This window comes from Petaurus breviceps, unplaced genomic scaffold (genome assembly GCF_028583685.1).
Source record: "Petaurus breviceps papuanus isolate PSGF00001 unplaced genomic scaffold, PetGlider_PUasm1.0 87707, whole genome shotgun sequence".
NCBI classification, from domain to species: Eukaryota; Metazoa; Chordata; class Mammalia; order Diprotodontia; family Petauridae; genus Petaurus; species Petaurus breviceps.
Window position 1 is genome coordinate 1 of NW_027186859.1, and position 26046 is coordinate 26046.

Below are 26046 nucleotides of genomic sequence, written 5' to 3' on the forward strand. Positions count from 1 at the left end.
GGATGACGAGAAGAGGAGCAGCTGGAGGGGAAGCTGGGATTGGGGGTAGGGGGGTGGAGGAGGAGGAGGAGGAGGAGGAAAAAGTGGGAAAGAAGGAGGGATCTGAGAGCGAGCTTTCTCTCCTGCAGAGCTGGGGGCTGGCTGGCTGCGGGAAGTGGAGTCAGGAGGCGAGGTCCGAAGGACTAGCAGAGAGCGCGGCTCCTGCTTCAGTGTGATCCGAGAAGGGCGACCCACGGCGCCCGAGGAGCCAGCCGGAGCCAAGAGCCTAGAGACTGGACCCTGGACCCTGGAGCCCCGGAGCGCGGATGTGGCCCAGACTGGCGCCATGTACCTGCGTCCCCGCGGGCTGTGGGGCACACCCAGGTAACTACACTGCTGAGGCCAGGGAACCCCTGGACCCCTGCGCTGGGACTCTCGGTCTCCAACTCCTCCTCCTCCCGGTCCCCCCTACCCCCAATCCCAGCTTCCGCTATCATAGAGGATCGCGCCTTTGAGCTCTCTGTTGACAGAGTCCTTACTCCTGGAGAAGCACGATCCGTTTGGCTAACAGGTTTGAGTCAAGTTCCAGAAGGAAGGAGAAGGAAAGAGGAGGGGAGATTCTTCCGTTGGGGGTGGTCCAGCTTCTGGTCCGGCTACCTCGAGGGAGGAAAGAGTCTGCTTTGCATTCCCAACCCTCTCCCCTCTATCCCAGCTTTACTGGATCTTCCAGTCAGGTCCACCTTGCGCTGCCGCACTCGTAGTCCAGCCCTGGAGCACCCCATCCCCATTCCCGTGGCTGGTTAGGAATCCATTCATCCATCCATCCCACTTTCGGCATGCTTGAGCAATCCCAGGCAGCTGGGGAACAGGCGACCCGGCGATGTTGCAAGAAGGGGCCTGGGGGTAGGGGTGGGAAGTAACGGGGACACTGAACCAAGTGTGAGTAAGAGCCCAGCTGAGCTCAGAGGGAGGCCCTGGGCGGTCGGGGCCGCATGGCCTCCACTCTCTGGATAGTTCCGAATTCCCAGCAGCTAGCCAGACTCTCCTGGAAAGGCCAAGAGAATTCATTCCTCGCGGACGCGGTGGACCTGGGAGGACGTTGCAGGATATAAGCCAGTTCTTTCGTCACCAGTCTAAGAATGTGTTGGGGGGCTCGCTGTGATCACAAATTCAGAGAATCCCTGAATCTCAGAACTCTGGTGCATCCTGTCTCCCAAACAGAACCAAAGGCGCAGCGTCTAGGGCAGACGTGGTACAATAGGAATCATTAACCCTTTCTTGCCTTCCCTTCCTTCCCTTTCCCCTCAACCCCCCTGCTTTCTGCTTTGCTGGCAGGGCAGAGTGTCCCCTCTAATGGAGTGTGTGCGTCTGTGCGATCCGTGTGATCTGCCTTAGATTTTAGACAGGTTTTCGCTAAGAGCTGTCAGAGGCAAGGCTAAGCCAGTGGTGACGTGGGGCCGGATTCTCTGTGACAACTGAGGAGGCCTCCAAGTCTCTGGACTGTGCAGCCTTTAGAGTAGCTGCTTGGCACGTGGTCCCTTAACGTTCTTCATCTTCGTCAGAGGAAGAATAAAAATACAAAAACTCAGATCGCAGCCTGTATGTAAGAGGAAAACAGCAAATTTCCGGGCACTTTCTTCTTTCCAGTTAGAAGGAGGGTTTGGTGCAGAGGGTGAGCCTGACAGTGGTCTGGGGGAATTAGGGTTATATCCCGGCTCCTTCGTTCGCTACTGGGATGCTTTAACTTTTCGGAACCCCAGTTTCCTCATCGTCCTGGATGGCCCTTTTAGCCAGGAATCTATAAGGTCGTGATTTCTGACAAGGCACTCAATCGCGCTGAGCCTCAGTCTTCCCTTTTGTAAATCGAGCACGTGCTGTGTGCCTGCCTGTGTGTGGTGGAATCCTTGGGCAGTTTGGTGACGCCTACGAGCCTTCTAAAAATAATTTAAAAATAAAAATTCTTTTCTTTTTCCTTTTGGAGGGCAATTGGGGTTAAGTAACTTGCCCAAGGTTACACAGATAGTATTTTTGTGTGGGTGTTAAATGTCTGAGGCCGGAAACGAACTCGGATCCTCCTGACTCCGGGCCGGCTCTTTACTCACTGCACCACCTAGCCACCCCCCAAAAATATAAAGATTCTTAAAGGAAGGAAATGTCCATTTTCATTTAGAAGTTAGTGGTAAGAAGAAAGGTATATATTCCCATCCAAGTTCACAGACACCCTGAAATCTATCCACAGTCCCCGTGGAGATCTATGTCCCCAGGAGTGAGAACCTTCTGATTAGATGATTTCTCAGCATCCTTCCAGCTCCAAAAGCTTGTCAGCTCCTTCAGCGAGTACAATTGGTAAGTCACAGGGCTAAAGAAAAACTAACTAATGATGGACTTGTGTCCCAGAGGGGCTTCACATCTGGTGTCAGGGACTACCAGGTGCCTGAGGGGGCAGAAAACAATTGCTTTACTGGACTGAAGAACAAAGCAGAGCGATTTTCCATAGACTGTGATGATCCTCGATCCTTCCCTCCTCCCTCCCCCCCGCCCCCCATCAGCCTTCTTGCAGGAGGGTTCCAGGTCAGTTCACTTGAAGGTGAAGTTAATTTAACTGGCCGGGTCAGTTTCTCTATCACCAGGTTCACAAGATAGGGAGGGGTTAACCCAAGCTTCCCTGAGACTGCCCCACAGCATCATAGCCCACCATAACTTGAAGTCTGAAAACCTGGGTTTAAATCCTTTCCTTGTTGCTTACTGCCTGTGTAACCTTGAGAAAGTCCCTCCTCTTCTTGGAGCCTCAGTTTCCTCATTTGTAAAATGAAGAGTTTGGGCCAGATGACCTTTATGGTCCCACGGAGGGTAGTGTTGCTTCTCTCCTGTTTCCAGTAATTCCTTTTCAAAGCTTCACTTTTCCTGCTTGGTGTCACCTCCTAAAGAAGGTAAATTTTCTTAGAATCAATCAATTAGCTTTTATTAACATCTATTATCTCGAGGGTATTGTGTTAGGTGTTGGAGATAAAGAATGAACTATTCTCGAGTGGGACCTTTAGAAGGATGCCTAGTCCAAACCCCTCAGCTCATAGATGAGAAAACTGAGCCCTGGAGAAGGCAAATGTCTTGCTTAAGGTCACACAAACAAAAAGAGTCAGAATTTGAACCCAGATCATCTGACCCCATGTTTCATTTGTGTCTTCTTTGGCCAATGCCCCTTTCCACGTGGCGTCAGCTGAACATCAGAGTGTCATATCTGCCAGTGTTGGTTCAACAGGAAAGCATTAAGAGAAACGAAGCTTGCTGGCGTGGCTCCAGCCTCTCATTTTTGGCAGCTTCCTTCTCTTGCAAAGGGAATGGAGAACACATGCATATGTGCTTTGGGAACATTATGCAACCTTCCCCGTGATTGGCTGAGGGCGCCCTCAACACCTCCCAACTCCTCAGGAAGCCTCTGCTTCAAATGCCAGGTGAGCGATGCCTGCTCAGCTTTTCCTGATTTGACTGGGATTCTTTTCTTTTCTTCATGCCACAGACGCCTTCTGACGGCAACACCGCCCCAGCTTGAGAGAGAGATGACGTCTTGAGAGTTCAGTGTATCTTCGTGTCACCATGTCTATGAACACCTCCAAGCAGCCACCTTCTCCTGCCGCAGGGCTCCTTACCAACACCACCTGCCAAACTGAAAACAGGCTCTCGGTCTTTTTCTCCGTTATCTTCATGACGGTGGGAATCCTCTCCAACAGCCTGGCCATCGCTATCCTCTTGAAGGCGTACCAGCGATTTAGGAAGAAGTCCAAGGCGTCCTTCCTGCTCTTTGCCAGTGGCCTGGTGATCACCGACCTCTTCGGCCACCTCATAAATGGAACCATAGCTGTGTTTGTCTATGCCTCCAACAAGGACTGGGTCCGCTTTGATCAGTCCAATGTCCTATGTAGCATTTTTGGCATATGCATGGTGTTTTTTGGGCTGTGCCCCCTTTTCCTGGGTAGCGTGATGGCTGTGGAGAGGTGCATTGGAGTCACCAAACCCATATTCCACTCCACGAAGATGACGTCCAAGCATGTGAAGATGATTCTGGCGGGTGTTTGCCTCTTTGGCATCTTTATTGCAGTTCTGCCCATTCTGGGGCTCCGAGGCTATGAGATCCAAGCGACCCGAACCTGGTGTTTCTACAGAACCGAGCAGATCCAAGACTGGGAAGACCGATTTTACGTCTTGCTCTTTTCTTTCCTGGGGCTCCTAGCCCTGGGCATTTCTTTCGTGTGCAATGCCATCACGGGAATCGCGCTCCTAAGAGTCAAGTTCAAAACCCAGCAGCACCGCCAAGGCAGGTCTCATCATTTTGAAATGGTCATTCAGCTCTTGGCCATCATGTGCGTCTCTTGCATTTGCTGGAGCCCGTTTCTGGTAAGACCTAAAGTTTGTACCCTTTTGCCCATTGGAGGCTGTTTGCTTTTCCACAGTTGTTAGCTCTAATGGGAAATACGGTTTGGTCCTTTCATTATTCCTGTTAACTGCTTGAAGTTCGTTGTTTCAGCTGCCAATGCAGACACAGGGAGTCAAGCCATGTAGGACAGTCACGGTTATCTTCATTTATACCTTGAATGTGCTACAAAACAGTTCTAACCTGATCATCATCCTGGTTGTACTGAGGCTTCAACGGGAGGTTTTGAAGTTCACTGGATTTGGCTGAATTCCTGACACATAGAAAATCAATGCTTTTATTGTTTTTTTATTATTTCTTTTAAAAATACTTCTAGCACCTAGCACCATGCCTGACTCAGTCAGTGCTGACTAGATGCTTTGAGTACTGGAACATATTGAGGATTGAGAAACTACATTGAGAATTGAGAAACTTCATTGAGAGTTGCATGAACAAATTCAGTTGTGTAGGAATCGCCTCCCAGTTATTTGGTTCTAAGCATGGAATGACAGGGCCTCTCCTTGCCAAAGGAAATAGGGAATTATAGCAAGTCTTGGGGTTAGGCAGAAGAAACATCGTGTACCTGACTTATACATTAAATCAAGACAGAAGCCAGGTGCCATGGGGTCATGGATTCAGAGCTGGAAGGGAACTTCAGAGACAGGCAGTCCAACCCTGTGACATTACAGACATGGAAACTGAGGTCTGGGATCCCAGAATTGGAGCTGGAAGAGACATTTGAGGTTACAGAGTCCAACTCCATCATTTCACAGATGAGGAAACTAAGGCCCATAAAGGTGAAGGAGGTGCTGCCATCAGGAAATGAGAGTCAGGATTTGGACCCAGAATCCATCACCCTTCCTGCTTTACCATAGGCATCTGTCCAGGCTGAGTCTGGGAATTAATGGCTACAGTATAGTAGCCCCAGAACCACAGGGATAAAGGGCACAAGGGAATAAGGTGATCTTCTGCCCTTGGGTGTCCACCAAGATCTAGGAGAGGAGAGACTTGTCAGCCTCCTCGTGTCCTTTGGCACTCTAAAGCAGCCTATGACTGCAGCCCTTTTAGGATAAATAGCAATTTGGAATAAGTACATCCAATTATGAGGAACCCAGTCATAGTCACAAGGAAGATGGGAATTCTTCCTATCCAAGTTCATGGACACCTGGAAGTCGAGGTAGCATTGGTGTAGCTCTTAATGTCTGAAAGGTAACAACTGAGGTTGAATGTGATAAGTGGAGGTCCATTCCAGGACAAAGAGACCCCCCTGTTTCCCTGAAGCTATGGGAATTCCTTATACTGCTCAGAAAGTAGCTCCCGAATTATGTGGTCTTTCAGGATCCTGCTTCCTCAAGGGCTCAGGGTCAGACTTAGACCATCATGGTAGTGGCTAGACTGTTGACTTTGGAGTTTGCAAGACCTGGATTTGAATCCTGCCTCCAGAGACTTGCTAGCTGTCTGACTCTAGGTAAAGCAGTGGGGAGGAGGATCAGGGTTCAAGTCCTTCCTGACATACACTAGTTGAATGACCCTGGGCAAGTCACAACGTTGCTCTCCTTAGTTTTCTAAACTGTATAATGGAGATAACCATAGCACCAGTCTCACAGGGTTGTTGTGAGGAGAACAGGAAGTCATTTGTGTAAAGGTGCTAAGCAAAGTTTGGGCATCCAGTAGGTGCTCAGTAAATGCTTGTTGGTTGAATAAGTAGAGAGCGAGCTAGAGTGGTGTTCAGTTGCTTCTGTCATGGCTGCCTCTCCATGGCCCCATTGGGAGGGGTTTCTTGGCAGAGATACTGAAGTGGCTTCTTGCTATTTCCATTGCCAGGCTTCCTGGATTGCCATGAAGAAGGCATGTGATGTGTTAGTCTGGGGGTCTAGTGTCTGCTCTTTGGATGGAGGACAGGAGGAATCTTTTGGAATATACCTGAGTTGCCATTGACTTAATAAAGATCAACATTTCCTTCTTGTTGTGGAATGATTTTTAGATCCTGGTTTGCTTCATGGTGCAGTGGAAAGTGGGAGAGTTTGGAGTCAGAACCACTTGCTTCCAGAATGACCTTGGGAAAATCTCTTACCCTTCAGAAGCCTTAATCGTCCAGTAAGAGGGGGAGGCCAGCAAAGTCTCCTCTGAATTCACATTTGCCTCCACTGAACTTCCCAGATCTCAGTCTCTTTACCTGTAAGATGGGGCAGCTGGACTGGCTGGCTTCTGAGGTCCCTTCCAGTGGTACATCTAGGATCTGAATAGGTTTTTCTTTGAGCCAAAGATCTTTTCAGAAAAAAATTAGGTTTTCACAATGAATAAATTAAATCACAAATGAAATTAATGTAGGACTCAGAAGAGGAAATATTGAAGGAGAGGGGAGAACTATGCCAATATTGTCAACAGCTTAAAAATAAAATTGTAGAAAACATCAACACAACAAATGGTTTTTGTCAATGATGAGAACCCATTTGGATAACTGAGGCCTCAAACCCAGCTTCTGTTTTCTATTTGTTTTGAATTAGCTGGATAATTGTCTTAATTTTCTATTTTGTCTGTTTAGACTCAGTATTTTCCCTCCACTAGAGGAAGGAGAGGATTGTAACTTCTGTGTGATTTTATAAATGAACAGAACAGCTTCATTGAAGTCATCCCCTGCTCATTCCATTGTTTCATTCTCCTTTTCTTTCTGAGAATTTTGTTTTCTTTTAATTTGAAAATTGAGACACTGGAATTTGTTGTGTTTATGGACAGTGCTCCCCAACAGGAGAAGTTTGTGATCCTACGACTAGTTCAGCAACATTGTCCTGTGTTGATGAAGCATCACTTCCATTGCCACTGGTCTCACTGAGGCCTCCCTTCTGTCTGTCAGTGAATTACTGAAAGCTCCAGTGAAGCAGCTTCATTTTGAACCTTACTTTCTGGTGAATGTAGAGGCCCTCTCCTGGCCAAAACTTAAGTGTGTAAACTTGTCAAACACAAGGTTACTATAGTCATTTGCTGCTGTAAATTGTATGTCTATTTTGTTCCATTGATCTACCGTCATATTTTTTAGCCAGTAACAGTTTTAATAGTCACAGCCTTATAATATAATTTAAGATCTGGTACTGCTAAACCTCTTTACTTTTTTTATTAGTTCCTTTGATGTTTTTAATATTTTGTTCCTTCTAATGAATTTTGTTTTTTTTTCTCAATAAGTAAAAATAATTTTTTTCTTAATTTAATTCAGATGGCATTGGATATATAAATTAGTTTCAGCAAAATTGCCATTTTGATTATGTTGGCCCTGACTATCCATAAATATTTAATATTTCTCCAATTATTTAAATCTTATTTTATTTGTAGAAGCTTAGCTTTTTAAAAATAATTTTGTTCATATCCTTCCTCACTTTTGCAGGTGTACTTTAGAGTTATTTTAAATGCAGCATCTCCTACAATCTCTTCTTGCAGTATTTTGTTTGTGATATACAGGAATGCTGATGAATTATGGAATTTACTTTATATCCCACTACTTTGCTAAAATGAACAATTGTTTCCACTAACCTCTTTCGTTGACCCTGGGATTTTCCGAATATATCCTTCTAACCTCTGCAAAAAGAGAGAGTTTTATGACCTCATTTTCTATTCTGATTCCAATTCCTTTATTTTCAATGCTTTGGAAAATGTTATGCCTCATTCTGCACCTGGCGTCCATGGGGACAGGTTCTTATGAATTGATATGCTCTATCGTTTTCCTTGAGGATTCACTAAATGTAAATTAATGGATTCTTTTTAGTGTGCAGCTGCCCACCTACTTGATTTAGAAACTTGCATTTTACCAATCAACCAATCACTAAGCCTTTATAAAGCACCTCCTATGTGCCATTTAAGGTGCTAGCAAAAGTGAGAGCTGGGTATTCAAGGAGCTCATTTCCACATATTTGTCTTTTCATTTAATATTTGTTTATTTTATTCTTTATTTATGTGTTATTATTATTGTTTATTATCATTTATTTGTCTGTTTATCTATATCATCTCTTCACTTCCCTAGCGATGATCAGCTTATCTATTTATAGCCCTAACTCTGACTTTATCTACCTATTATCTATTTATCCTCTCTCTGTCTCTCTCATACACACATATACATACATACATACATACATACATATATATGTATATATATAGAAACCTAATGTTCATGTAAACGTCAATTGACAAGACCAGAGATAGAAGTAGATGTTTTAGCTCATAACTAAACTTATTATTAGTTTGGTTACATTTAAAACATGCTCACTGAGTTCTTATTTTTTCGATCACCGTTTTCTGTAAATTTTCTCACTGCCCAGAGAGTCACCGCTTGTAACAATGGACGAAAATGAGAAGACGGAAAGAGCAGCTCAAAGTCACCCCGAAGCCGGCCAGAGTATGACTGTGCTCACCGCCCCTCCCCCCCCCCCCCCATCCCGCCGGCCGTCTCTCCGGAATCCGACTGTGCCCCCCTCTTGCCTCCCTCCCTTCCTCCGCCCCTGCCGCCTCAGCTCCGCTCTTTGGTCGATGGCTCTGTCCTTCTAGGTCCTTGTGTCTGTTGTGTTCCAGGTTCTGTTTCCTTTGCTTTACATCGGTGCGTGTTAAGTCGTCCCAAACTTCCCCACTTTCCGGTTTCTCAGAGGGCAGTAACATTGGTTTTGATGGCTCCAAAACCAGCCGGCTTCATGTCTGAAAAGCCCGCCTGCCTTTTGGTCAGCTCCGGTGGATCGAGAGTAGTCGCTCCTCTTCTTTCCATGAAATTTAGCTTGGGCCGCTGAATTTACATGGAAGAGGCCAAGCCCACCGATGACCACAGGATTGTTAGAATTTTTAAGTGAACGTGGTTAAATTTTCTTTATAGAAACTTGGCATTTGGTGAAATAATGAAGCTTAGAAATGTGACTGATGCATAACATTAATTTTAAAAGAGACCATGACAACATTTTTCGTCCTCTTTTCCTTGGGCAGGATAGAAGCTCCCTCCTCCCCGCACTGGCACAGCTCTGCAGCCATCGATGTCCTGTGACATCGACAGTGACTTAGCCAGAGTCTCGTAGCCAGGATGTCTCTGAGGGAATTTTAAATCAAGGGGCTGAGACAGAGGGGTCTATGGTTAGAAAGCAGATGTGTGAGCTGGAGAGACCTTCGAACCTGGACAAATCACCTATTTAGCATTCTAAACAGCTCTCTAGGACTCTGTTTCAGAGAAGATGCCCATCTGTGTGGGAAGAGGGACTTTTCTCATTGGGGAATTTCCTAGATCAATGAAATCTCAGTTCTAGGCTCTAACCCTTGCTCTCAAGGCTGGTGCCATATCCATTAATTCAGGCTGTATGGGCTTCCTGAGGGCACAGAGGTTGTCTTTGTATGCCTGCCCCAAAGGAAGTGCTTAAACATGCTTATTAAATAAACATTTGCTTCTTAAGCCTTACAGTAACTGGACTGAACAGTTTGAAATGTGCCTCCTTTGGTTACATTCACTCAATTAGATCACCTTATTGGAGCCTACCCTCAAAATCTGGTCTTCATTGCTTTAGAATTCACTTCAGTAACAAAAGTCTCTGTTATTTGAACAACAATTCCAGACTTGTTTCTTGCTTTGCCCTGTTGCTTCACTTTCTCTGTATAAACAAATCTTAAAATCATTCTTATGATGTTTCTATGATGAGAGAAAAAAAATGTCAACAGGACATTCACTGGAGATTTCAAACAAAACATTCTGTACATACTCTCCATGTATCTATTGTATCTGGCCTGAATGCAGAGCATAGGGCAGATTTCATGACTTTGGCTAATGGCATCACTCAGTACATGAATTCAGACAGGCTGAGTGTAACTGGAGTCCTAGAAATAAATGTCGAGGGATGAGACAAGGTCTTACCAGCTAGTGAACCAAAGTCTTACATGCATGATGCTGAGTGAGGCCAGGAAAGGCCAGAACTGGGGCTTGTTTTCTTTCTCAAGTTAGAAGTAGCAGGGTACAGCTCCATTCTATCTGACAAGTATTTATTAAGCCCCTACTATGTGCCGGGCACCATGCTAGGTCCTGCAAAAACACTTAAAACCAGTTTGTGTTCCCAAGGAGCTTGCCTGCTACAGGGGGAACAAGAAATACACCAAACACCCTCACAAAATAGGGGGATGTCTGATGTGGAGGGGTCATGAAAAACTGGACAAAGCAGGGGTTCTTGGCTATTTGGTGGGTCATGTACCCCTTTGGCCCTCTGGTGGAGCCTTGTTCCACCCCTTCCTCAGGATGATATTTCCAAATATGTCCATTAAAATAAATAGGGTTATAAAGAAAATCAGTTCTGTTGAAGCAGTTATCAATGAAACAAACAAACCACCAGTTTATAGACCTTTCAATTAGAAGAAATGGAAAGGCCTGTAGATGCCTATCAGATTGGGGCCTGACTTGTGATTTCATTAATGTACATAATTCCCTGAATGAGAAAACAGCCTCTCCCAGTGCAGGTTGGTGCTCACTCTGGTCTGAGAGCATGGTCTGGAGATAAGGGAAAGGACTTACTCAGGGTCACACAGCCAGGATAGCTCTGAGGTGGGATGTGATGAAGGTCTCTCCAGCTTGCTCTCTGTGTCCCATTCTTGTAGTGGCTGTGGCATTTTCCCTGGAGGTGAAGTGGTGGTTTCTCTTTCCTATGAGGACAGATGCATGGAGACCTTTCAACGTGAATTCATGCTCTGCTAGCCCTGGCTTTATCAAAGGATCAGGGCTCTGGCCTGGCCCTGCAGGTGAATCCAGGGTCATGATGTGTGGTTGGAGAGCCTGGTTAGTTTATTCCAAGAAGTCATCATTCTGGGGGCGGCTGGGTGGCACAGTGAATGGAGTGCTGGCCCTGGGGTCAGGAGGACCTGAGTTCAAAGGCAGCCTTAGACACAACACAAAACTAGCCATATGACCTTGGGCAAGTCCCTTAACCCCAATTGCCCTACCTTTCTCCTTCCAAAAAGCAAAAAGGAAAAAAAAAAGAATTAATCGTTTTGACATTTGGCATTTTTGTAAGGTGTTGACCCTCGTGTAGATGGAGCCTCAGAGCCACGTTGCTGGAAATTTTGGCTGGTGCCTCAAATTAAAATCTATAAAGGTTGACCATGAGAGGCAGTATGGCATGATGGAAAGAGAGTGATCCTTAGAATCTAGAAGAACTGAGTTCAAATCCTGTATCACCATATACCAGCCAGTGGTCTTGGGGATAGTCTCTTATCAGGCCCAACCTGGAGTCAGAAGACCTGAGTTCAAAACCAGACACAGACACTTACTACTGTGTTACCTTGGGCAAATCATCTAATCTCTGTTTGTGTCAGTTTCTTCATCTGTAAAATGAGGATAATTCTAGCACCTTTCTCCCATTGTTGGGAAGATCAAATGCAATCATATTTGAAAAGCACTTTGCAAACCTTAAGTTACCATAGAAATGTGTGCTTTTATTATTATGTCTTAACCTCTCCTAGTGAATCCTGACAGTCAGTGGAGGGAGTTTCTGTCCCAGGGAGTTCTCCATCCAGATAACATCTAGGTCAGGAGCAGGAACCAAAAGCTAGCTCACCCCCCAACAACCCTTTCCCTCAAAGATGCTTGACCTCAATATTCCATCTCCTGTGGGTGACTCATAAAAGTTTGGGGATGGTCTTGAGGGTGAAAGTATAAGGCTAGAATTACATTAAGTTTCAGAACCTATCAGATCATAAATAGCATTGAAGCCCAGTGGCTTCTGTCTCTGTTGGTATGACTGGCAAAGGGCTCTAATCTCCATTTCTTCTGACCCAAGTGCCTGCGCTTGAGATTCTGGTGTGAACAAAACTGACTTTGGTTTGCTCAAAGTTCATGCTGCCTTTAGATGTTCAGGTCTTCACAGAGAGCCTTAAGGTCTTCTCGATTCAATGCAAGGCACAATGTCAGGAAGAACTCTCTGAAGCCAGGGCTCTTTTATTTCCATCTGCTTATAGCCAGTCCCTCAGACAAGGCAAAACTGAACTTTGAAAGGGATCATTCTGTGTACTCCAAGACTCCCTATTGTTCATTGACAGGAGACTTACGGATCCCATTGCTAGTGCTTGAAGGCCGTGCAAAATTGGATCCTGTCACTTTGGGTTTTGGCCAGATGAACCATTGAATTCATGTGGCTCTATTTGCACGTGCAGCTTGATTGAAAGGTGATGCATAGTTTGGTCTGGTCCTTCCATCATAGAAGTAGAACTCCAGAAATGATACCATGAGTCTTCCAGGTTCTAATTACCATAGGAACCAGAGTTATCATGGATTTTGGGGGCTGTTTAGGTCCCTCTCTAAGCCCCTTATTTGTTATGTGTGAACACTGCGGCCTCTGGAGTGAGATCATGTGCCCACAGTTACAGGGGTCATCAATGGCAGAGCTGGGAATAGAGCCCAAGCACTCTCACTCCAAGACCAGGCATATGCTACCACATCACGCTAGCCTTGAGAAGCTTTACAAGTAACAGCTCGGGGAGGCAGCTGGCATATAAATATGAAAATTTCCATTTTGCAGATGAGAGCATGTACAATTGTGGCTGGAGGGCTAGAATTGGAGTCCTGGATTCAAATCCCACCTCTGTGGGATTTGTGTAACCCCTATGATCTGTGTAATGCCTGAGTTAATCAGTGGCCCTCTAGGCACTGGTCTGTCTCCTAAGACTTAGCCAGGAAGGCCCAGACAGACTGTTGTGTGTTAGTAAGTGTTCCATAGTGCTGTAGGATTGTTTTCTAGAAGGGCACTCAGAGGTTGGCTAGTCCAACCCCTCATTTCACAGATCAGGGAACTGAGTCCCAAGAAAGTGAAGGTGTAGGACGCCTAGGTGGAGCAGTGAATAGAGCACCCTCCCTGGAGTCAGGAGAACCTGAGTTCAAATCCAGTTTCAGACACTTGACACACATACTAGCCATGTGGCCTTGGGCAAGTTACTTAACCCAAACTGCCCTGTCCTCACCTCTCCAAAAAATAAAAAAAAAAAGTGAAAGCACTGGTCACTCTAACCTTAACACTAAATACAATAAACCTAAGAATGCTAGACTCCTACATAGCACTGTTAAGGCCCCGTTGAACTCCCATAACTCTGTGGGATGCATGTCAACCCCCTGGATTTAATACTGTTTATTAAATCATAGGAGCATAGACCTGGAGCTGGCAGGGCCCATAAGGACTCACTATAAATTTTGGGAGTGAAATTGGTCCAAAAATCACACCTTGATTAAGGAGGAGACACCTCTGAGAGCACACACAGAATTCATAGGTGTGAAGTGGGATCCCAAACTGGAATCACTCAATGTTTTAATATCATTCAATCTTGGCACTAGACATCTTCCTGTTTATAAGGAGAAAGATATTAAAAGGCCTAAAACTGTCTTAGACATTGAGACAGCTGTTACAAAACAGTATTTCAATGATTTAAGGGTAAATGAACCAAGGCCATGTGGAGTCCATTTCCCCTAAATACACATGGGCATAAAAATTAAGAGGAAAGTACTGGCTGAAAAATTAGGCATTTTTATTAGACCTCAAGAATGTGAAGAACCGTCCAAGATGGTGGCTCTGTCCAAAGCCTAGCTGAGGCTCACCCCCTTCTAATGTCAGTTATCGAGGAGTCTATAAACGCATCCCATGTATATTTGTAAGAAAGCGACTTAAGTTTGTGTAAATTTTGCTAGGGAACATTAAGGAAGTTTTAAAAAGAAGAAAGAAGGAAGGCTATAAGCATTTATTAAGTGCCTACTATCTGCCAGGTGCTGTTAGAAGCCCTGGGGATACAATTAGTAAAAAGAAAGACAGTCCCTGCCCTCCAGGAACTTACTATTTAATGGAGGGAAATAACACCAGAAAGAGGCAGGAAAACAGGGAGTGGGGGCCCACTGAGGACTCTTGATGTGACGGGGAGCTGAAACCAGGTAACACATCAGATACAGAGAGAGGGGAGTGAGTGATGATGTCATGTGTAAGACAACACTCCGTGACTTCCAAGAACTCATTCACAGTAGAGAGATAAAACATAAACTAGGAATCAGTTTTTAAAAATTATTCATGAGTTAAACCAGCTGTTCAGGAAAGCAACCAGAGAAGTGTCACAAGGAATGGCAGGGTCCTGGCTCTCGAGTCAGATGACTGGGGCTCAGTCGAGTCACATGACTGTCCATCTGCCCGGGCCCAGTTTTCTTATCTATCACATGAAGTGGGTTGGACTCAGTGACATCGAGGTCAATTACAGTTCTGGCCATATGATCCCATGACTCTAGATGAAGTCAGAGGCATCATTCTCAGCCATGAGGGTGAGGGACATGAGGGCAGTGGGAGGCTCCTTTAGGGATACAAAGGTTGGGAACAGCTGAGGTCCTGATCAGGATGCTGAATCAATCTGGCTGTCAAAGAATCGCCTTGTTGCAGTGCCGACCCAGCTGAGATTATATAACAGAGATTGTCAATGGACCTGGTCAGTACAGTTTTCTGACTTTTTCTGACTCTGACCAGCAGCATGTGAATAGAAGTGAAGGCAGCCTTAACCTATGGTATGGTAACATTGGTGGCATAAGAATAAGCAGACAAGGGCCTTGAGGGGAGAATGGAACTGGTTCACCCAAGGGATGAGATGGGGAAGGGAGAAGAGTGAAACCAGTGTAGGTGTGATGATCTGGGAAAGATTGGAGGGAGGGAGCAGGGTGAAGAGACAGAAAGGAAAGGAAAAGGTGGAATGATAGAGAAAGAACAACCTTTCAGCTGAAGTCCCTGCCTGAAGAGTCCATCCACCATCTGCCTCCCTATAATCTGTTGGCTTTCAAAGCCCTACAAACCTGGCAATGACCTAAATTTTCAGCATCGTTCTCCGTCTTTCCATCCCTCACTGCAGCCCAATTGACTTTCTCCCTAGTTCTTACACATGGCAGTCCCTCTTCCATTTCAGCCCTTTGGGTGTAGCCTGACTCCCATGCCTACAGCCCCTCCCCCATCCCTGACACCCTCCTCTAAGGTGCAGCTTGGACTCTGTCTTACATCTCAATCCTTCCCTGATGCCACCCTGGCTGTTCCATGCATCTATTTGTACTTATTAGCTTTTTATTAATGAAGTGTACATTTTGTCTATTTTCGGATGTTCCACTGGTACCACACTCAGCATGTCCCAAACAGACTGGGGCTTGTGTCTCTTTGCTGCCTAAACCCTTGGGAAAGTTGATGCACAAAAGCGAGCTGATGCCTTCATTGGGGTGCTCCCGTTTCCTTCTGCCAGGCCTGGAATTTCATCAGAGTGGGGAGATCCTGGGGAGGAACTCCCCCAACTAATAGGATCTGCATCTGACCTTGCCGCAGTCTTAGGGAGGAGCCGGGCTGGACTCCCAGCTCCTGCGCCCTTTCACTCTCACCTTCCCCTGCTGGATAATCTCGATCCCTCTTTAGGTGTTGAGGCTGCTCCTTTCTCCAGGTCCTCCCCCAGCCTGCCTGGCTGCTCCTTCCCAGTCACCTTGGCTGGACCTCTTCTCCTTTCTCTCTTAATGACTTCATCAGCTCACCTGAGTTCAGTGATCACCTGTCTGGGGCCAGATCTTGTCCTTTCTGCCTTTAGAGCCACTCTCTGATATGCCCTCTCTGCTCCTCTCACAGGGTTACCTCTTGGATGCCGGCACTTCTCACCTCTCATCTGGGTCTCCCTGTCCCAACTCTGTCCCCCCTCTAATCCATACCTGCCTTTTCCAGGCCATGTCACCCAAATGCTTGCCTGTCACCTCCAGGATCACATGTATGTGCCTCGGTTTGGAATTTACAGACTTTTCACACATTATCTACCTTCACATTCCCCACCTCTTTCTCAGCCCCTGAAAGCTGACTGGGGTACGGTGGGGACAAGTGACTTGCTCAGAGTGACAAAGCCCGGCTGTGTCAGAGATGTGACTTGAACCTGGGTTTCTGTGACTACAAAGTCAGCTTCTCTTGTTGGTTTTGTGTAGGCCAAAAAGGACAACAGCTGTTTGTGTGAAAGGTTTGATAGGTGTTGCTATTTGTCCTTCCCAGATTAAAACTCAAGGGAAGGGCCTTCATTTTTAATCACGCTCAAAAGCATGGAAAGAGCCTGCCACCATAAAAAAAAACAAACAAACCACTATTAACAACAGAGTGATGGTTTTCCCTTAAGTGTGACTTCAGCTCTCAGCAGAGAACACAGCTATCCCAGACAGCCTGCAAAGGCGGATGGCTCTCAGCAGAGAACACAGCTATCCCAGACAGCCTGCAAAGGTGGATGGCTCTCAGCAGAGAACACAGCTATCCCAGACAGCCTGCAAAGGTGGATCGCTTTTGCAATCAAACCTTTGTTGTTTGCAAATAGCGCCTGTATTGTTGCTCAATGGTTTAGGTCATGAAAGGGCTATATTGAAACAGGACAGAATCCCAGACGTGGAAGAGCTAAAAACATTCATTGGGCATTTACTACATGCTAGGCACTGGTGGTACCAACGGGATACAGGGCAGTCTGTGCATGCCTGGAGGAAGCATAATGGCAGCAGGAGCCTCGGCAGGTGAGAGCAGAGTCTGGAGTCAGAGAGCTCTGGAGTCCGGCAGGATTCAAAACACTTATGAGAGACCTGACTATGGCTGAATTCTCTCCTTTCTGCCTCTCAGTGTCCTCATTGGTCAAGCAGGATTAATTAATGCCTATAGTGTTTACCCAACAACCAGCCTGTTTGTCGGCTTATAGCTGGGAAGGAGCTCACCATGTATGATCACATCATTATCTAGTTGTGGAAATTGAGGCCCAAAGAGGTGAAGTCCCTTAGAACCAAGAGATCCCTGCTCTGGGAGCACATGGGAGACACCTCAGAGGCCCCTCAGCCAACACCCTCATTTTACACTTGAGGAAACTGATGCCCAGGGGGGTCAGATGCCACCTAGTTATAAATCTTAGAGGCTGGATTTGACCCCAGTCCTCTCGTGTCTGAGCCAGGCTTCTTCCACTGTATGTCTTACCCAATGCCACATGAGTTCTAAGTGATGGAGCTGGGGTCTGAGCCCTCTGTGGCCTTGGATCAGTCACAGGTTCCTCACTTTATTTTTCTTTTCCTTTAATCCATGCCAGTTCCTTCATTTGTCTTTCCCCCACAGCCCCTCCATCATCTACCCTTTTCCTTCGGGATCCTCTTTGCCAACAGCAGGGGGTGAGGTGGTACCTGGGAGTTGTAGCCTTCATCTCTCCAACTGTTGGGCATTTAGAGCCTTTTTTTATATGGTTTCGATAGCTTGGTTTTCTTTCTCTGAAAACTTCCTGTTCATACTGTTTGACCTTTTATCGAGGAATGGAGCTTCCTTGTCTTTAAGAGGAGGGTAATAATCCCTGTATTACTTACATAAGAGAGTGGTGAGGCTTCAATGGGATTAAGTATAAAACATACTTTATGTACTTTAGATCCCTCTGTGTGAGAGACGAGTGGTCTGGTAGATAGAAAGGAGGCAGGATGACCTATGCTCCAGACCGGCTTCTGACACATACAGGCTGGGTGGCCCTGGACAAGTCACAGTGCCCTCTGCAAACCTCTGACACTATAAGCTTCAAAGCAGGTGCTGGTTTTCATTGGTGGGAGGGGTCTGCCCATCAGGAATTCCTTCCACTAATGAAGTCACAGCTCCCAAACCCACCTGCCCAGCCAGCCACATTCAGGGAATTTGTTTCCTAGAAAACCTAGGAAACCTAGAGAGAGCTCCCTCTGCCCACACGGGTGCACCCCTTCTCTGTAATGGCCAGCCTCAGAGGCACTTTGAGGCCCCTTGAATCAAGATTCCCTGTGCCTCTCATACCAAAGTTACTCTCCTCAAAACTACTAGAACCAGACTTCAGCTCTAAAGGTAACAAATTGCTTTGCAATTTCAACTCTGCAGTTTGACTTTTGAGTTAGTTAGATATTTTTAATTTAGGAAATATTTTCATTCATCAGGACTTGAGTTCCTGATAGGAAATAAATTGCTTAGAGGATTAGATCTTCTATGACAAAGGAAAAAAAGTCAGAGATCATCTCTTTCTGACTCAAACCCATCGTCTTTAAAAACCAAATATTAAAAAAGAAACGATTATAGTGGAAAACAACTAGCTCTGCCTGGGAAAACTAACCTTCAAAACGCTTAAGTCTGAACCTTCATGACCCCATTTGGGATTTTCTTGTCAGAGATACAGGAGCGGTTTGCCATTTCCTTCTCCAGCTCATTTCATATATGATTGAACTGAAGCAAGCAGGATGAAGTGACTTACCCAGGGTCACACAGCTAGTAAGTGTCTGAGGCCACATTTGAACTCGAGTCCTCCGGATTCCAGCCTGGCACTTTATCCACTGTGTCTTCTAGCTGCCCTAGTCGAGGTTAGATAACACAAGTTTGTCGTCAGCCTAATTGCATGAGGTAGCAGGTTTGGGTTCTGGCAAGATACAAGACACATTCTGTCAGGGGAGCAAAGGGCTGCGGAGTAGGATCTGCTCACTGCGGGGCTGAGACTTTGAAGAAAGAAGAATGTACCCACGAGAGTAAGAGTGGTGACCTGGGAGAGTAACTGAGGGGTGGAGAGCTTGACGTCGTGCTGAGATGAGGAACGGGGCAGGCTAGGAGGAAGGCATAGAGACGGAAAGAGAGGAGACTAGGATCAGAGCAAGGAATTTCAGAGTTCCTGATCATGAAAGTGGAACATTAAGTGATAGCAAGACCAAAGATGTGTCCCTCTGAGGACACATTAAAGTTGAGACACTTGGACAAATCTTAGACTAGTGGGTCTGGCACTATGAGAGAAGATACCACTAGTCCTGGAAAGGGTGGCCAAAAAGCAGTGTCATCTGAGGGAGTCAAACCTCACTGAGAACCAGAAGATGGGGGGGCAAGGAGAGTGGGGGAATGAGATGAATGGAAACGTGAGGCTTCTAGAGCAGGATTTACTGGAAGGAGGAGGCAGATATAGAGTTGGAGGTGGAAGGAGGCTCGAGGTGGATGGAGATGAGGGAAAGGGCAGCAGGAGTTAGGGAGTCAGTTTGACCTTTGACAATTGCAGATCCAATGCCACAAAAATTAGGAGTGCAGAGATGGCTAGGTGGTGCAGTGAATAGAGCACCGGCCCCGGAGTCAGGAGGTCCTGAGTTAAAATCCAGCCTCAGACACTTAACACAAGAATTAGCTGTGTGACCTTGGGCAAGTCACTTAACCCCAATTGGCTTCCAAAAGCAAAAAAATAAAAACTAAAATAAAAAAATAGGAGAGGAAATTTTAGTGTCATTCTTCATTCCTCTCTCTCTCTCTCTCTCTCTCTCTCTCTCTCTCTCTCTCTCTCTCTCTCCCTCTCTCTCTCTCTTTCCCTCTCTGTCTGTCTGTCTGTCTCCCCCCATATTCATTCAGTTATCAAATCTTGCTATTTCTGTCTCCTCAGTATCTTTCACATGCATCTCCTTCTCTCTGCTCCCACAGCCCACCATAGTTCTGGCATTGCAAAGGTAGAAAAGACAGAATTTGGCAGCAGTTTGGATCTGTGGTATGAATAAAAGTTAAGAGTTGAGGATGACACCTAAGTTGGGGGCCTGGGTAAACTGGTGGTCCTCTCAACAGGAATTGAAAAGTTGCTAGGGGGAGAGAAGATGAATTCTGTGTCACCTATATTGAACTTCAAATATCCATGGAACATCTGTTTTAAAGTGTCTAATAGCAATTGGTAATATGAGACTGGCAGTAAGAGAGAGGTTAGAGCAATATAAAGAGAATCCTTAGGAGTTTAATAATTCTAGTTAAAAGGAAATGAGTGATGGGGCGGCCAGGTAGCACAGCGAGTAAGACCATGGGCTCCAGTGTTGGGATGACCTGGGGATCAAATGCGGGCTCAGATACTTAGCTCCACACCCAGAAATAACTGGCCGTGTAACCTTGAGCAAGTTACTTAACCCCAATTGCTTAAAAAAAAGGAAACGAGTGTTTGAACATTCATCAGTAGACCTATTACAAAAAAGTCACTCCTCATATCGTGTGATTACTTTCTGAAGGACTATAATATACACTGGTATGTTATACACTGTGGGTATAATATATACTGTATATTACACAGTAATGACATCATATTTATAGAACATCTACATTTCTAGTCCTTTGAGATAGGCACCATCCATTCCTCATAATAACCCTGTAAAGTTATCCCAAGTCATCATTATTCCCATTTTGCAGGTGAGAAAGTTGAGGTTCAAAGAGGTGTCAAGGTCAAGTTGGGAAAGACATCCTGAGACATCTCACCCAAACCTATGCTTTAACAATGATTCTTGTTTGCAGCATTCCATAGAGTTGGCCATCTGTTCTCCATTTTGGGGAACCCACTCCCTCTTGTGGCAGACTATGGCACTAGGAATTCCTAGAGTGAGTCTCAATGTGCATCTTTCACCCACTGTTCCTGACTCTGCTTCCTAGGACAAATCCAAACCTGTTTTGATCCACTAGACCCTCACCCTTGAGTCTTCTCTTCTTCAGAATAAACATCTCTGGGTCCTCCAATGGCCCCCAAAGGACATGGACATGAGCCCTTTTAGCTGGTTTGTTGTGTTTCCTCTGGGCACTTTTTAGCTTATTAATGGCTGTAGCAGCAGGCACCCCAAGCGTCCTCAGGATTTGCTGCCAATACAGGTTCTTGGATCTGCTTTGGTCAAGGAAAGCAACTCAAAATGGGTTAACAAGCTTACTTTAATCAGTCAAACATGTATCGTTCACCTAGTTCAGGGGAAAAATGTCAGTACCCCGAACTTCAGAATATACAGACAGAATTATCAAGACAGAAACAGATCAAGTAGACAGCTTTCCAAACTGTCCAACCATTACATCCATACCAAATCAACATCTGGGTTTTTCAAAGCCAGGGGGCTCTGGCCAACGGCTTCCCAGAATCCAGATCAAATCACAGAACACTTCTCAAAGTGAGCCCCAAAACAAAGCTACACATCAGGGCTTATATAGCCTTCTCCTGGCTCAGAGAATGTAACAACCTGATTGACTCACTGGCCAATTAAGAAGTATCTACTGAAAAACAAGCCTCCCACCCCAGGCTCCAGGAGCACTTTAGCCTAGGGGCAGGGAAGATCTTTAAAATTTACATTCCCTTTACAATGGCTTTCCTCAACTGTGTTGCCCAGTATTGAAGACCACACTCTAGATGTGGGCTGACCAGGGCAGAGAACCCTCTTTGCTCTTCTTTGTCACGGACATGATGTCTCTCCAGGCAATCTAAGATTGAAGTCATTTGTCTGGCTGCCATGATACTGCTGACTTGCACTGAGCCTGCTCCCCCCACTAAAAGTCAGATCTCTTCCCTCTGTACCCTTTCCCCATTCCTCCTGTCCCTCATCCCTGCTGGCTGCCAAGTGCCGTCTTCGAACAATGCATTCTGTAATGGATCCCCATGAATACCTGTTGTCCACTATTAGGACTAATGTCCTAATCACTATTAGGGGGTGGAACCTGAGTGTCCCACAAGGGAATCTTCCTGGAGTCAGGGACCAACTTTAGAATGAACAAACTGTAATCTGTCAGCAGGGTGATCAGGGTGAGCTCCTTAAGGCTTAACACAGGGACTCCATCATCTAGTCACTTTAAGGGATGCTTGTTCAAAAAAGAAGAGACACTAACTTAGGCGGCGTCTTAAGCCCCACAAGTGGTTGCCAATTTAGATTCTATTTAGCTCAATTGGTGAAAAGAAACAACAAGCAGGGGATGACACTGTGTACTTCCTGGAGCTTCTGCAGGGACTCCAAGTACTCATCTGCCTCTCTCTTAATTGCCTCCATGTGGATGGTCTCCTTCTCATGACCAGGCTGCCTTGCCAGCCAGCACTGTGGTCCAGCTCCCAGCCACAGGAGAGATGGCCAGGATCATGACTACACTGGGTGGGGCCTCAATGCTATGAGGAGGGCTCTTCCTTCTAGGACACTGCCCAGCTACTGTGGTGTGGCTCTTTGGAGGGCATCTGGGTCCTGAAGGGAGATCTGTCAGGCAGCACAGTCTCAGAGATTCCAGGTCACCCGAATGTTCTCTGCTCTGAGGAACTGGGGACATTCGCAGGCGAGGCAAGAACAAAATCCATTGTGACTGTTCTGGCCAATGTATTTTAGTATTGAAGAGGCCTCAAGGAGCTTACATTCTACTGCTGTTGTGTGCATGTGCATGGCAAAGTCTATCTATCTCTGTATCTAACCACATATGTGCATGTATATATATTATATATGCACACAGAAATACATGTATATATTATGCATACATCTATGCTTTTATGCACACACATCTATCTGTATATGCAGAGATATATAGGTGTGTGTGTGTGTGTGTGTGTGTGTGTGTGTGTGTGCCTTTGCTCTAAGACCTCCACTAGTGAGAATCCGTGACCCTCCTGTGGCAGACTCTTACACCTCTGAACTGCTTGGAATGTTAGGAAGCATTTCTTTGGGTCAAGTCTCAACTTACCTCTGCAAGTTCTACCCATTGTTCTCCACGTGTGTACACACACACACACATGCATACTATATTATATATGTATATACACATACATGTATATGAATATATAATATGTATATTACACACACATATATGAAATAGATACAGAAAAAGCTTATTTGAAGCCTTGGAAGGAGCGCTAACTGCTGGTGTGATTAGAAAAGGCTTAGAACTGGTGTTGTTAACCCCTTATTCTGTCCTGAGCCCCTCTGACAGTCTTAGAAAATCTATGGTCTCTTTAGAACAATGTTTTTAAATGAATAAAATATAATATATAATGTTACAAAGGAAGCTAATTATACTGAAATATAGTTATTTAATTTTAGAAAGAAAACGATCCCAGAGTACAGTTTCAGAGCTCTGGAGGAAGGCAGCCTTGAGGAGATTCTTGCAGGCACTGCGCATTCTAAGGGCAGGGAGGACCAAGGACATTCCAAGCATGTCATGGAGCCACCACAAAGGCAGGGGGAGAGTACAAGCACCACCCTGTAAAGGAATAGTAAAAGGGTCATTGGACTGGCCAGTTGAGTGCATGCAGAGGAATAAGGTTGGAAAGGTAGGTTGGGGCCAAGTCATACAGGGCCTTAAATGCCGGGGAAAGGATTTCAGATTTGAGTCTGGAAGTAGTAGAGAGAGCCTCTGGACTCTGCTGTGTGACATGGTCAGACCTGTGTTTCGGGAAAGTCACTTTGGCAAGTGTCTGAAGGACAGCTAAGAATGGGGGGAGGGACAAGCAGGAGGGTGTTGTGATAGCTCAGGGACCTGAGCCAAGGCGAAGCTGTGTGGACAGGGAGAAGGGAGCACCCCTGGGTGGTGTTGTCAGGTAAAAGCAGCAATATTTAGGGTGAGATCGGAGCTGAGGGTGCTGCTGAACCTGAGGACAGGTGACTAGAAGCACCACCCTGCTCCGTGTGCCCTTGATGGAAATGGGGAAGCTTGAGAAAAGGCTGGCTTTGGGGGAGGAACAATGAGCTTGATTTGGGACACAATGAATTTGATGCACCTCCACTGATCCAAGAGAAAGTTGGAGGTCCAGAAAAACTAGGGATCGGGACTAGAGTCAGGCGCATTGATATGGGAACTGGCTGCCTAGTTTACACAATTAAACCACGAGAACTAGTATCATCAGCTGAGGGCACAGAGACAGCGGAGGGTCCAGGACAGCACCTGGAGGGCAGCTTGCAGTTATGGGGCACGAAGTGGATGATGATAGAGCACGGGAGACTGGGAAGAAGGGTCCCACAGGAGGAGAACTCAGAAAGGACTGTGGCCCCCAAATCCACAGGGGCTGACGGAGGAGGAGAAAGTGATCGATGGTGTCAGATGCTCCAGGGAGGTCAAGAATGGGGACAGCTGAGAAGGGGGCCAGGGGCTGGACCAGGGCTAGGGCAGAGATGCCCCCATTGATAGTTTCCTGTTCTCATGAATTATTCCTATTCTCTAGGGCTTACTCTCCACTGCATCTCTCTGCAGAAAGACTAAAAGAAGCATCTTGTTGTTGAAAGAAAACTGGTTTGAGGCCAGACAACCTGAGTTTGAATCCTGTCCCTGTCATTTCTTACCCTTGGCAAGTCACCTAAGTCCTCTGGGCCTTAGTTTTCTCATCTGTAAAATGAGGTAGTAAAGCTAGAGGTCCTCTTCGGTCCCTTCCAGCTCAGCTCTATAATACTGTCTCTGCAAGTGCTCTCAGCACCCTCTAACTTCAGTCCCCTAGGGGCAAAGCCCGGAGATCCCTACCCTAGTTTTGTCTTAGAAGAGAAGTCTCTCCTAGTCCTGAATTCGTTCATCAAATCATTGACCCAAGTGTGAAGTCTCTTCCCCCTTGTTTCTTAAAGGTATTTATTTCCATTTGCTTATTTCTGGGCAAAATCATGCTATTGTAAGTGAGACAATTTCTCTGGTGTTGTATTAAGAATTTTGAGGGTACATTGTTTCCTGTGCAACCACAAGGCTTTATGGAGCTGGTATTTGGATGGAAAAATGACCTGGAGAGTTCCGTTGGCAGAGGGAAGGTGCTAGGATGTGTGTCTCCCTTCTGAGTTGGGCAGACACAGAGCTTGCCTGGATCTGTGCCTAGGGCAGAGGAAAGACTCATTGACCTTGAGTCCTCCTCAGCATTTTAAGTTCAAAGAGGGTATGAATGAAGTGTTGGTGGGATGAGCTTCCTGAGGAGCGATATTGAGCTTGGGTAGAGAGACAGGGTCATGAGGAGACCTGATAGCTCCCAGGTGATGGAAGCCCTCCCAACCAAAGCAGGCTGGTGCCCTCTGTGAAGCTGAAAGGAGGAGTCACATTCAGGAGGGCAGAAGTTCATCTCAGCTTAGTTCTTATGGTGACGGTCCTGAAAATGAAAGTCATAGTTGTCTCCTCCTGCTACGATTCTGCAAACAATTTTTTCAGTTTGGACCTGGGGGATTTCATGGTGAAGGGAACTCCCTGTGGTCAAAACTTCCTCCACCAGGTCAGCAACATGTCTGTAACCTAGAGCCTTAGAAAGTCACTGTAGGGCTCTGTGATCACACAGTGAATGTATGTCAGAAGCCAGCCTAGGTGATAGGAGGAAGGAATGAAATGAATGGATGGATGTGTGAATAACAAAATTTGTCAGGCAGTTACTGCCAGCTAAGCCCTGGGGGCACAAATAGGAAAAGCTGGACAATCCCCATTGTCAGAGCTCATCTTCTAATTGTGGGAGAACTTGGAGGGACCTCTGAGATCATCTAAGTCAACTCTTCACTTAACAGATGAGGAAACATGAGGTTAGTGAGGTTAAGAGACCTGTCCAGGGTCACATCACCAGTAAGGTTAGGTGACCTGTCCAGGGTCACACAGCCAGTATGGAGCAGAGGCAGGTTTTGAACCCTGGTTTCCCTGACTCTTAGGCTGGCTCTCTAGCCACAATGCTAGGCTGCTTCTCTTCTCTTCAATCTGTATAAAGTCTAAACAAAAAACATTTTAACGTGTTGTGTATCCCTATATATAGATGGTATTTATATACTGCTTTAAGTCTTACAAAAGCATTTTCCAAAATGATCTCCTGTGATCCTCACAACAACCCTGGGAGGCAGGTGTTCTTATTATCATCCCCATTTATAGATGGGGAAATAGAGACAGAGGCTGAGTGACTTGCCCAAGGTCTCACAGCTAGTAAATACATGTACACATACATGT

The 26046-nt window shown here is 45.9% G+C and overlaps 1 protein-coding gene across 2 annotated transcripts in view; it reads left to right on the forward strand.

Moving 5' to 3' along the window:
- The first annotated feature begins 55 nt into the window (after positions 1–55).
- The window catches only part of PTGFR (prostaglandin F receptor), a 42948-nt gene continuing 16957 nt past the window's right edge, over positions 56–26046 (forward strand). The window contains exons 1-3 of one of the 2 annotated variants that reach the window (XM_069107167.1): positions 56–363; positions 2219–2325; positions 3497–4371. In XM_069107167.1, the coding sequence (XP_068963268.1) occupies positions 3574–4371 (798 nt within the window). In that variant the 5' untranslated portion in view covers positions 56–363; positions 2219–2325; positions 3497–3573. The remainder of the gene's footprint in view (positions 364–2218; positions 2326–3496; positions 4372–26046) is intronic. The other variant, XM_069107166.1, reaches the window with a different exon arrangement.